The 13,129-nt window shown below is 37.8% G+C and overlaps 1 protein-coding gene across 2 annotated transcripts in view; it reads left to right on the top strand.

Moving 5' to 3' along the window:
- The window catches only part of mettl15 (methyltransferase 15, mitochondrial 12S rRNA N4-cytidine), a 67,471-nt gene that overhangs the window by 1,162 nt on the left and 53,180 nt on the right, over positions 1–13,129 (top strand). Inside the window, exons 2-3 of one of the 2 annotated variants that reach the window (XM_088296856.1) lie at positions 124–167; positions 246–360. In XM_088296856.1, the coding sequence (XP_088152982.1) occupies positions 136–167; positions 246–360 (147 nt within the window). In that variant the 5' untranslated portion in view covers positions 124–135. Of the gene's footprint in view, positions 1–123; positions 361–13,129 lie in introns of both variants that reach the window. The other variant, XM_088296855.1, reaches the window with a different exon arrangement.

The following is a 13,129-nucleotide window of genomic DNA, read 5'->3' on the forward strand; positions in this document are numbered from 1 at the left end:
TACTTGTCGTGATGGAACTAATGGTAAGCATTTTTTTAAAAAAACTAAAACTCGGGTAATGTCTTGCTGTAAATTATATATTGCATAATCCATTACTCATCCTTACTCCTGTCTTCTCCACAGGTCAAATTAAGGATGGTGATTTTCCGTATTCCCACTCCTTCAAGGTTGGCTGGGCAGATGGTACAGAAATTATGGAATTTAAATTTTCACTCTCAGGCAGCTGGGCTTTGTGCCTTTTCTAGTGCTGGTTCTTCATGTAAACCAGAAGAACTGCATGGTGTTTCAATTGAAAAGCCTCCTCACGTGCCTGTGATGCTCAAAGAGGTGCTTCATCACTTGGACATTCACCCAGGTCAAGTAAGTTTACTTTTCTATGCTTTTACTACTTCTTATGGTACAATCATTATATTCGGAATTAGTTTCCAGTCAAATAATGATGGAACCGGTTGTAGGTTGTTTGACCTGGGCAAGTGTGAAGGTCTGGTCATACAGTATGTGGGATATTTGAATTAAAAAATGGGTGACTAGAAAATGTGTTCTTTCGTTTAATGGTTTTGTTGTGACAGTACAGTATTTCAGGGCAAGTCATACACGTTAATACAGTAATCCCTCATCATTCGAGGTTAATTGGGACCGTGATGCCCCCGCTAAAAAGTGAAAAACCGCCAGGTGGAGTTAGAATTATTTTGAATTTTTTTATTATTATTATTATTACTTTTAATTATTATTTTGGAGGATTTACGCCTGTATTACCCTGTTGCAATCACCCCAAAGCTTCTAAATACTTGTTACACAACAAATTGAACTTTGAAAATCCAAAGAATCAACACCAAGCTGCAGGCCGTGAGAGGAACTTGATCTACTAACCCGGACACAGACGATTAAAACCGAACTTTGGCTAATAACTATGTTAAAGTTTTAATTTTTATCCTAAAGTTGTCTTAAGTCCAAGCCAATCAACTCACGGGATAAATCCATTCACGCTGTCATTGGTCAAACTTGTGGCCAGGTTCCAATCACACGCCTTGTATGAGTGCACGTGAGTATGTACAGAGCCTTTGAGTCAATTTATCTATTTAAAACGTGTATTTCCGCAATATCGCTGTATGTTTTTCTTTTTTATGAATATTTGGGAAATATCCACCAAACACTGAAGCCGTGAAAAGTGAAGCGCAAAGTGCCGAGGGATTACTGTATGTCAATTTTTTTTATTCTGATATGCATTTCACATCAATATTAAAAAGGTGAGGTTTAAAACGCACACTGAATTTTTTTTTCATTTTGAAATGTCAGAAGGTAAGTGTCAAGTAAGGACAGCATATTGTGTAATGAAGTCCTGCATTGCCAGGTTTGTGCAAAAGCAGCAACTGGTAGAGGTGTTCCAATCAGGGTTTTTTGCTGCTGGTTGTGCTAACGATCATCCATGAGTGAGATCAGGCCAATACAAATTCTGTTACCGATCACATGAATTAGCTACTTATCTTTCAATTTTAAAGCTGCTCATTAATGATTATTTTAATTAGTGATCGAGCGGTTATTGGCCGGGCTGATTATCAAGGCTGATATTTGGCATTTGGGTATGGCTTTGTGGTTGAGTGGTCGTTTACCAACCCAAAGGTTGTGGGTTAGATCCCCATCCCTTGTGACCATGTTGAAGTGTCCTTCAGCAAGATATTGAACACCAAATTCCTCCTGATGCTGCACCATCAGTTGGTGAATGTGAACTCAGTGTAAAGTGCTTTAAGTGCCCTAATAGGTGGAAAAGCGTTATACAAGTTAAAGGCCATTTACCATTTTGGCGATTATCAGCATCGCTGGCCAATATGTGATCAATTAAAAACTGGGCAGCGCGGCTCCATCTGCTGTGTTTCTTCAATATTGGCCCGCCCACAGCAACATATGATTGGTTGCTCGCGCGGTGGATAACGGCCAATCAGCACAAAGAGTTTGCTCTGCCTCTCAAGACTCAAGACACTGAGAGAAGTGATGAATATTTCCAACGGTCCTGTGAGTGAAGGTAAGTGAAGGCTACAGACTTTATTGAAATTGTAATATATTTTTCTTAAACTCACAACTACTTGGAACATTACTATGAGCCCATTACCGTTATATAAACGCAACTGAAGCCGTGCCTCTGATTGCTCGTTGTCACGCTACGTAGTGTTAATCACTTGAATTTACAGCAATTTTCAGTCGCGTAAAATCCCAAGTTACCTTGTATGTGCTATTTTGATAAAGCTACCTTCCTCCACTCGGAGTCAATGGGGAGCAGTTAGCTCACGGGCCAACTACCAACTAGCTGCTAATTTGCTAGGCCAACCACGTGGCTCCAGAGAGATGTTTAATCACTTGAAATAAGATTGCTCATAATATTGATAGGGAAATGAGAAGCAAGTAATTGCATGTGCTCGCATGCCTGCATGCGTCTGTGTCTGTTAAGTCACATTAATTTTGGTGCAGAAGTTGATTGCAAAGCACTGCTAGTGAAAGTCATCAATGGCTGTGCCTGTTTCCCTACTTTCTGCTATATAAAGCCACTATGACAAAGATGGCAGCTGGCAATAGATGAAGAAGAATAAAGGAACCCCCACATAAAGCAATGGAGAGAGGACAGTGGTGTTAGATGAGATGATGTTGGCTGCGTTGAGGATGTACTTTTTTGTTTTTGAACTTCAAAACAAAGATCCATGACACACGAAAGATGAACATTTCTGTTACGGGTTATTACATTTTTGGAAAACTGTTACTGTAGTAAACTATAAAGACATAGTGTGAAGTAAAGTTGGCCAACCATGTTTTCAGTAATACCAACGGCTAAAACTATATTAAGCATGCTTCAGTTTTTTTTACCAACTTCCATCATGCCAACAACCGCATTGTTTTTCTTGTAATGACGTCACACTCCCAGGTTTGTCGTTTGCCTGGATCTTACTTTGGAAAAAAATACACATACTTCCTATATATACTTTGTCAAATATATGAAATAGAAATTATTTTTTCATACTTTATTTGATGTATTCTGTTCAATTACTTTGATTTCATTTGGTGTTTCTTGAAATTACTTTATGAACATATTTAGTTGTTGATGTTTTCATTTAACTTGGAGCTCCCTACACTTTTTGGTAAAGTTTTAAAACAAATTGAATTGCTTTCTGAAATAAAAAAAAAAAAAAATAAAATAAAAAAAACTTTAACATGTTGTTCCAAATCATAAATTTTCATTATTTGATTTAGCAAATAAAAAAAAAGAGGAAACATTCGATACAAATTTTCATCTCTTTGTTTTGGGTTTTATTATTTCAAATTGACAGGTTAAAAAATGCACAAATACACTCATATTTCTGATTAATCTACTGGTTTGGTTTGTATCGTGCAGAGGTGGACTGGTCCGTCAGTCCATCACTGGCAGAACCAATGGACCTCTCAGTCTGTCTGCTTGTTTTGTTGACAAAACACGTCTCACCTGTCTTGTGCGTTTGTTCGCAGTGATTCCTTACACAGAACTACATTGACACTCTATGTAGTATACTATATTAATACTATACTGTTGACGGATGATTAATGACGGACTGGCAAAATTTAGTAAAAAACAATATAATGAATAACCTTGCTGATAACCAGTCCTGGGTGAACCCCTGCCTCTCACCAAAGTAAGATGGGATAGAATCCAGCTCACCCTCAACCCTAGTTAAAGCAAGTGGTCTTGAAACTGGATGGACGTTTATTATTAGGCTGAAGCAATAGAGTGAAGTCTAACCCGTATACTTGATCGCTCACACCAGCTGCTGGTGCGAAGTGCCACCTAGCTTACTGCCAACTGTCGTTATAACAGTGGTTTATTCAAACTGTAATTTGTCAGTGCAGTAACTTCTTTTTATGTGTTGGAGTGTATTGAGAGTTTTACTGTTTTGCTATTACACTGATTAACATAAGCACAACAGTTAGGATGACCAAACTCTAACTTACTGTAAAATCTCACTTCTACAGTTAATAAATATTTTATGATGATCACAGTGTGACCTGCCAGGTTCCCTTGCGCTGAGACTAATTCTCAATATGATGCAGTGCGTCACATCAAACTACAACCACCATATTAAAAATGACCATTTATATATTTGCAGAACTGTTGACACAAACAAAAGTTTCTACCTTATCCCGTGGCTGATAACTGCATCTCTGTACTGTAATGGAATGTGTGTTCTGTCTCAATTATTTTTTTTCCCCTTTGAGAGACAGCGTGATTATATCTTTGCTTTCATTAAAAGTATGGATGATTAGCACAGATGGGCATGAGTCAAAAGACTTCTGTTGTGGCAGAGCACAGGAGAAGTGCTGCTGTATTTCTATATATATATAGTATATAATATATAAATCTATGAATTTTTGCATATCTATATAATGCATGACCAAGACAGGTGGGTGCCACGGGTCAGTTTTCAGAGTTAGTCAGGAATTGCGCCACTGAAATGCTCTTGGCACGACACAGGGTGCTGCGTCGCTCCTGCCTGAACTTTAGCACCTCTTAACTCCTCCGCTGCCCGCCCATTTGCCAACTGTCCCAAGACAGTTTGCCAATCAGATGTTATTAAAACAGTCTGATAGATTTTGTTTTGCTGCACAGTACATGCTGTACACCTCACTCATTTGATACAATCAAAATTGCTGCTTCACCACTGATGTCTGTTCATCCATTCATTCATTCATTCCAACAATGACTCCTATCAAACGTAATATTGCTGTTCTTTAAACTATAATGGGGCTGTCATGTTACATTAACATGGCCAAAGTGTAACTCCGTAAAGCTCTGTTAGTGTCAATTGGAGAGCGAATTAAATGAGAAATCTAAATTTGGACTGAACTGTTTCAAACAGCTGTGATTATATTGCAGTCTCAATAATAAGTTAATCCTCTCATAAAGCCGTTCATCGCTATCAGACGGATGCCAGTATTTGTCAGAGAATTATAGCCCAAGTGGCTGAGGAAAAAATAGTCACCTATACGTAATTGCTCTCATTAGGAGTACAATATAACTATAAGTATGGTAAACTACTGTTTAATCAAACAATAGATTGTACAGTTACGAGCTCTCTCTGCTACCATGATTGCGACTGTCAACACATTCAGGAGTTAATTTTATAGGGAGCTTTTTTGTATGTACAGTTTCACATGCACCCTTTAGTCTGTACACCATAGAATTGATTGGATTGCTGCCTGCCATTTCTTCTTTACCAAAATGCAAGTAGATTTAAGATGAACAAAGGGCTCTCATATGGAGATCCAGAATATGCCTTCGTCATTTATCACCTTTATACATTTCTAGTAAATAATGATAAGATTATAAGAAGACAGAATTCGTCATAGAGGCCCAATATACGTTTTTGTCTTCTTTTACAAATTGTCACGGGAAATATAGTATGTAAGAATGTGACTTTAATATTGTGTAGAAAAACCTTTTATGACATTATTGTTATTGTTGATGTGCTGTGAAATTGTAGACACTTGAAATTTCATCTGTTAGCTTTTCAGGGTGCTGTCGTTTTTCTGGATATACAGTGGCAGGTTTGTGAGATAAAGTGGGACTAATAGAAATCATCAGTGTTGGGCAAGTTACTTCCAAAATGTGATACATTACATATTACTAGTTACCTGCATGTGAAAGTAATGCGTTTCTTTACAATATCACTGGTTTACTAGAGTTATGAGTAATACTGTAGCTGGTAAAGTTGTAATGAGTATATTTAACGTTATAGTTTGGGCTATAATATTAAATACTTCGACTCTATGGTGGGAAATCACTACCTTTGGTCAACATTTGTATCAATAAGATTGATTTTTTTGAATATTAATATTGGAACCGATATTTTGTCCAGTAAACAAATAGAATGTAAACCATAAATGGAATTCTCAATAAACTCAAATTAATTTACGCAAAAATAATAGTGATAGAGACATATAATTGATAACTGGTCTAACAAAACACATAGACAGACAGACAGACAGACAGATAAGTTATGTGTAATAGCAAAAATAGCCTGGACACCCTGTGTAGGAAATTCCTTTCAGATGCTTGTATTGGTTGTCTTGTTGTGCCGGTCATGACCCACAGCTTGTGACCATCGGTGAGGATAGGGTGATAGATCGACCAATAAATTGAGAGATTTGCCTTTTGGCTCAGCTCATTCTTCACAACAGACTGATACAAAGTTCATAGCACTGTCGATGCTGGACGGATCAGCCTGTCAAGCTCCCATTGCATTCTTCCCTCACTTGTGTACAAGACCCCAAGATGCTTGAACTCTTCATTTGGGGCAGGATCTCATCCCCGACCGGGCGATGGCACTCTAACCTTTTCCGACTGAGGGCCATGGTTCCAGTTTTTGAGGTGATGATATTCATCCCAATTGCTTCACACTTGGCTGCGAATTTGAGATCATACAACATCATCTGCAAAAAGTAGAGATTCAATACTGATGCCTCTAAACTGGAACCCCTCCGTGCCTTGGCTGCACCTAAAAATTCTCCCCATGAGGGTCATGAACAGTCAGTCACAAACGGCAACCTTGCTGGAGTCCAATTCTCACCGGAAACAAATACGACTCATTGGCCACAATGCGGACCAAACGCTGACATCAGTCGTACAGGGACCGAACATCCCGTCTCAAGGAGTTCAACACCCTATACGCTACAAGAATCCCACACAATCCACAAAACACATCTACACTTTTTCGGCTTGACATCATCCCTCAACAACGGTGTCCATCAACAGGTTCGTGGGTTGTCAACATGACAGACACCGACCACCTTACGGCCACAGCTCCGGTTGGCTACCTCAACAATGGAGTCGTCCACTTGGACTCAATGTCCCCGCGTCCCCGGGGTAATATGTAATGCAAAGTTATTTTAGTTAACACAAACTAACGCAATAACTAAAACAAATTCAAAAAGAAATTGTTAACAAAATAAAATAAAAATGAAAAAAAAAACTATCTGAAAATCCATTTTAAAAAACTAACTAAAACTAGCTATAATTGTCTTCGGCAATTAATTTCATACAACAGCCTTTGGGATTGATTTTAAATGCATTTATCTTGAAATTAACGGCACAGTCATTTCCCGGAAAGGAGGTCAAACAGTTACCTGGGAGTTGTAGTCCTCTTAATGTTTGTTGCACAGAAGTGACATCAAGCATCAGCCAGCAAAAAAGAGCCACCAAATGACGTCACCACTCTGGGACGAGTTTGTGTGTGGCTTTGGCTTGTATGGCTCACCTGCCCTTGACATTTAACTCAGACCGAAACTCAACGCTAGGTAAAAAGTGATTTTCCTTTTTGGGTTTTATATATATATATATATATATATATATATATATATAAAATAAAAAAATAATTACAGTATCTAAAACAATTACACTGTACGACCGGGTTTAATGCCTCTCATCATTAATTCAAGCCACAAATCCACTTTAGAAGTTGGAAATTTGGAAAACAAGGCATCCGGGCTTTATTGTAATTAGGGCGCATGCATGCAGGCCTGCAACTAACTTGAGAAGCTGTATGCACCGCACTTATTGTAATTCAAAGTCTTTGGACTGTCAAAACAGTAAACTGCTATGAAAATGTTTTAAAATAATATTTTTGTTAAATTTTTAGGACCTGATACTTACCATGATCTCTTGTCTCTTGCACGCACATAAAACATAAAAACTAAAAAAATAAAATAAAAAAAACAACACTAAAACCAACTAAAACTAAGTGTTTTTGGAAAAACTGAGACTGATGAAAACTAACACGCCCTGAAAGCAAATTAAAACTAACTAAATGAAAAAACAAAACTCAAAATGAACTAAAATCTAATTATGATCAAAATCCCAAAACTATAATAACCCTGATGTGATGTTCTCCAGCACGTGAAAGTCGAAACACTTTGAAAGGGGGACTCTTTCAGACGTTCCCAGCTGACCCTCACAACATGTTTGGGTCTGCTAGGTCGGTCGATAATTTGCATATTATGTAAAATTGGTGATCGACTGTAATGCGGGGCTCGACACTGCGACCATTAGGTTCACAAATGCTCCAAATTTTTTTTCAGTGTGTGCTGGTAAAAATTCCATCCGGTCGCGCTAATGAGAATGCATGTTTTAATGCTCTAGCCGTTACTCTTTGGGGGTGGGGAAAGTGCGGGGGCAGGATACAGCAGAGGCGCAGCAACTCTGTGTCCATCTGTCAGACTGTGCACACAGGGCGGATAAGCCCGTCTGTGACATGCGTCAGGTTAAATCCTTCCTGTATAAATTAAATAGATAATATCCAAGTCTGGGCGTGTACCTTGCCACGTAACAGCCATCTAATTTAACTAGAGCGATTGCTAGCTTAAAATGCAGAAACGTGTGTAAATATGCGCACTTTATAAAAGTTTAAATATATCAAGAATAATTTTGAGGGTGACATTTCTTTTTCTTTGCTATTTTACTTAACTACAATCATCGGGCCATTGAGTCAATTACTGTATGTTACTATGCCGAAACAAATCACTCAGCTTCCATCCTTCATTCTAGTGGTTGGGATGTGAAACATTAAATATTCAATGATATTTTATACTCCCCAAAGGCTTAAATACCAAACAACCAAAATGTTGGTGCACTAAGAATAAAACAGGCATATAAATAAAAATGCCATTAGTGTGTCATTTTTTTTTTCATCTCATGTTCAATCGTTCTAAAGTGTTCAAAAACATGTTCAAAATATCATGTTTTCAAACGCATTATAATTATTAGCATCCTTACAGTATTTTGTGGAGCTAGTACAAATGAACAAATTTGAAGTTGTTTAGGTGTCAGCTGTAGTTTCACTGCTTTTTAATTTCTTTATTTTGCCATGGTATTGTTTCCTTTTGTTTTGTTATTTCAACCTGTTTTGTCAGCTTTTGCTTGTTGCTAACAAAAATTCTTGTTACACGTAAATATTTTGCAAATATAGCTTGAGTCACTGTTTGTCTTTACATCATACAAACTTACGGTATGCCAAGTGAGGCTACGACACATCAGCAAATGCTAATTTACTTTTAGCTTTGTCTCATGTCATGGAGTGGAAAGACTTTGCGCTGGGAGGCGGAAGTTCTGCCTCTGCACCCTCGACCACATTTGTGTAATCACGAAACAAGACATAATTTGACAGATGACGACGATGGCTTCTCTTCTTTTTGCTTGCATGCCCACGAATATGGTGCTGGAAACTGAGCATTGTGGGTAAAATGAAATCAGCGGTACGGTTCTATAAAGTCATATCAGCGGCAATAAACAAAGGCAGCTGCACAAAGTGGAGTGTCCGTTGACTCACAGACATTTGTGAGCTAATGACAACTTTATCCATCGTACAAATGCCACACTGCACTGTGTTGTAATTCTTTCAGTTTCATGATACTTGTTGGAATACGACCGAGGGCCACAACACAGTGATGCCCACGAAAAAGCAAATCTCAATGTTTGTGCTTTTTAAAAATTGATCATTCTTTTCTTCAATTTTAATTTTAATCCCTGTGTATGTTGTGTCAATGGTGTACAGAATACTTGTGCCTTGAGATTGATGACTTTTCAGTAAAGAAGAAAAAAACGCCATTGTATCGTTCCTTATATTATAAAACCATAGAATATTCACATCAACACAATGCCACCCTAAGACTATGTCCAATCGCTAGTTTAATTGGCCAAAAAGAGGACACATGAATATTTCAAAATTGTAGTTGTTTTTATTTATTCATCACTAAATTGGTGCAGCTTTTTGCATCGAAAAAAGTACTGTATAAGCAATTGTAGCACATTATGTACGGCACAAAAAAGCGCAGAAACAACAAGCAAGCTACTACCTGTCTTATATTATAATGAATTTGAAAACCACACCCCCTTGCAAATGTTTTACCTATTTTCTTTTTCACACTCCTTTTTGCATGCCCTAAGTATTGAAAGAAGAGGCTACTAAATAATTGATCCTTGAAATGAAACACTCCAGCCAGGGATACCGGGCTGACTGACAGGCAGATATTAGGTCTTGGTCTCATAAAGTTACAAGTTTAGTCTGAGGTTATCAGTGGTCAGAGAAGTCCTTCTCCTTCCTTGCCTCATTAGTGTCATGAGTAGAACATGTCATTGTGAGATAGTTGGTGGTGGTGTGCTGTGAATACAGTCTTGTACTTCATTATCTAAAAGGTTTTCCGAGTCTACATAGCGCCAGGTTGTTCTCCCTTCTTGAGCAGACAAGTCCTTTGCGGCCGCTTTGTCCTGTACTTTTGTTATAGTCTTTTCATTTCATTTACAAATTCTTTCGCTTAATGTTCATTTCACAACTTTCAATTACATAAGACCCCTTTTACATTTTTTTGGCCATATAAATGTCTATTCCACTCATGCATTTTCTCACTTTTCTGGTTTTGTGAATAAACGGGCTTTTATACTGTAGTGGTGGCAGCACTCTTAGTAAATAGTTGTAGTGAACCAAGCTAGATGCTGGTCTTTGTTTGCTTTGGCTTCTGTTGCTTCCTTAAGATTATGGCGTCTTAAAAGATGACACTGGAAAGGAATAGTTTAGATCAGAGGTATTCAATTAAAAGTCACAGAGGTCCACGACGAAAATTTCTTCCAATTAAAAGGTCCGAACCAAAGTCCAACTTCCCGAAATGTCTAGCCTATGTTCACATTTTTATATAGTTTCAATATTTAGTCATTTTCAACAGAGCGCACTTATATACTAAATATTTAGCAATGTTCACATTTAACACCTTTGCCAGTCAAACAAATATAAGGCGTGTATTTCACATTCAAGAAAATGTGGCTCCAGGAACCACTTCCAGAAAAAAAACAGTCAAATATCTCCTGCAGAAATATATCAAGTGCTTAGCATTGAGTTAACATCTTTTACCTTTTTTTTTCTCAAATCAAAGAGTTATCAGCCTAAAAAAAACAGAAAGCCTAATTATCCAAGTAAACCAGGTCAACATGTTCAGTACACAATCAATAGAAATGGCTGTCCTCATGAAAAACTAATTCAAAATGAGCTTTGACACCACTTTTTCGTTTGAATATTTTTTTAACTTCTCTTAATGAGAAAAATGAGTTTGTGACTGCCCTGCCAGTGACTTAAATCTGGGTTGGAATGGAGTCAAGGCCATTGGGATTTGGTAGATTATTTCACACATCTGGCCTTTGTGTTTTCCTTTAAATAATGTTTGTGCAACCACATTTAAGCACTCCTTCACAACTTCCCCATCACTTGAACGTTTTTTTATGTTTCCCCAAAATCCATGATACTTTTACTGAATATTCGTTTGCATGCCGCTGGGATGTAAACGAAAATGTAAAAATCTGTTACACTGCACTGGAAGTTCGATGTTTTTGCGTGCGCTCACCTCAAACGTCAGCGGATAACTGTGCTTTGTTTCGTAGTGGCGCTTCGCAATGTTGCGACGGTTTCGGAGCATATGATGCACACTAGTTTTGAATTGGCTGCAGCCAGAACGAAACTAAATTTCTCCGTCCATTCATTTAAAACAAGACGCATCGACCTCGCTAACCTTTTTTACCTTGTTTATCTTTAGTGTAATTAACGGAAGCGTCCACGTATGTAATCTTTGTGTGGCTCATGCTTGGATAAACTAAGGGGAAAGGTGGCCTGTGTTGTGGGCACAGTTGGAGACAGCCTGACATCTGTGGCAGAAAAGAACGACAATGAAGAAGCTTATGTCCATTATAGACAATCCACAGCGTCCACTGCATAGCACCATCTCCACATCTCCAGTCAGAGAAGCAGCTTCAGTGACGGGCTGCTGTCACGACCTTGCTTCACTCACAGGCTGAGGAAATCCTTTCTCCCCCATGCTATGCGGCTTTTTAATTCCATTCTGATACGGAAACACCAATATCACGTTCCGTTAACTCTGTACTGCCCACGTGTTGCACAGTAATCACCATGCATCCTATTGTGGACCTTCATACTGCACTGGAATTATGACTTGGATTGAAAAGAAGACTGGGATGGATGATAATTATTTTTCACAACTTTAACCCTTTATCTACCCACTAAAACAATCTATTGAGCACATAAGGAAGCACATTTGTTTTAATCAAAAATAAATGCCATGCTTTTAAAGAAATTACATTCATCACATTTTGTTATTATACACCCTAGACCAAGCGTGGGCAAACTACGGCCCGGGGGCCACAAGCGGCCCATTAAACGTTTTAATCCAGCCCGCCGAACTTGGGAAAAAAACAAAAGAATAAACCTTGTTAATGTTTTATTTTCTAAATACTGTGGTGCGTCAAAGATATATTTTGTTGTAATGCTTTTGTTCACTTTCATTTAAAATTAAATGTATTTTTTTTCTCCGATGAGGTGATGTTACCAAAACACTCCATCCATCTGCTCCTGGTCCGGCCCCGCTGTCAAATTTTAGAACCCATTGTGGTCCGCCAATTAAAAAGTTTGCCCACCCCTGCCCTAGACAGATGAGTGAAGATAGCCACTATGCCAGCATTTAATATTTTCTGCAAGATCTCCGTGCATTGCAAGAAACAATAGTAAAGTGTATCCAATGTTACCAATCCTTGGAACTGTGTGTTTTTTTAAAAATGTAACTTATTCGTTATATATTATTTTATTTTTAATTTTTATTTTTTTTGCCATCAAATGACATCTCCACCATTTCATACATGCTCATATTGTATTCAAGGGACCGTCCACAGCCAGGTAGGTCCATTTTTCAGTAACAAACTGAATTTATGTATCTTTTTTAGCTTGTATTTTTTATTATATCAATTTGTTTTGGAGAAACCAATACAAAACTAAGGAGTTTAAGAATGTCTCCTGTTAATGAGCATTATGGCCACACACCCCCACCCCTTCTCTATATAACTATTGCATTTGTTAGAATTGCCCGTAGGAAATATAAGGGGAAAAAATTTTTTATATAGTTTTTTTTCTTAGCTTCTCTTTTTTCAATATATAACGTTGTATTATTTTTCATATCATCAATATGATTTGATACAGTGAATTTCCCTCATAGATGAATAGTCTCGCTCTCGCTAGCTCTCTATACATCTACCGCCCCAACAAACAAGACAAAGATAAGTGGAAAT

Source organism: Idiotropiscis lumnitzeri, chromosome 5 (assembly GCF_059441095.1).
Source record: "Idiotropiscis lumnitzeri isolate Australia: NSW breed Sydney's pygmy pipehorse chromosome 5, RoL_Ilum_1.0, whole genome shotgun sequence".
Taxonomy (NCBI): domain Eukaryota; kingdom Metazoa; phylum Chordata; class Actinopteri; order Syngnathiformes; family Syngnathidae; genus Idiotropiscis; species Idiotropiscis lumnitzeri.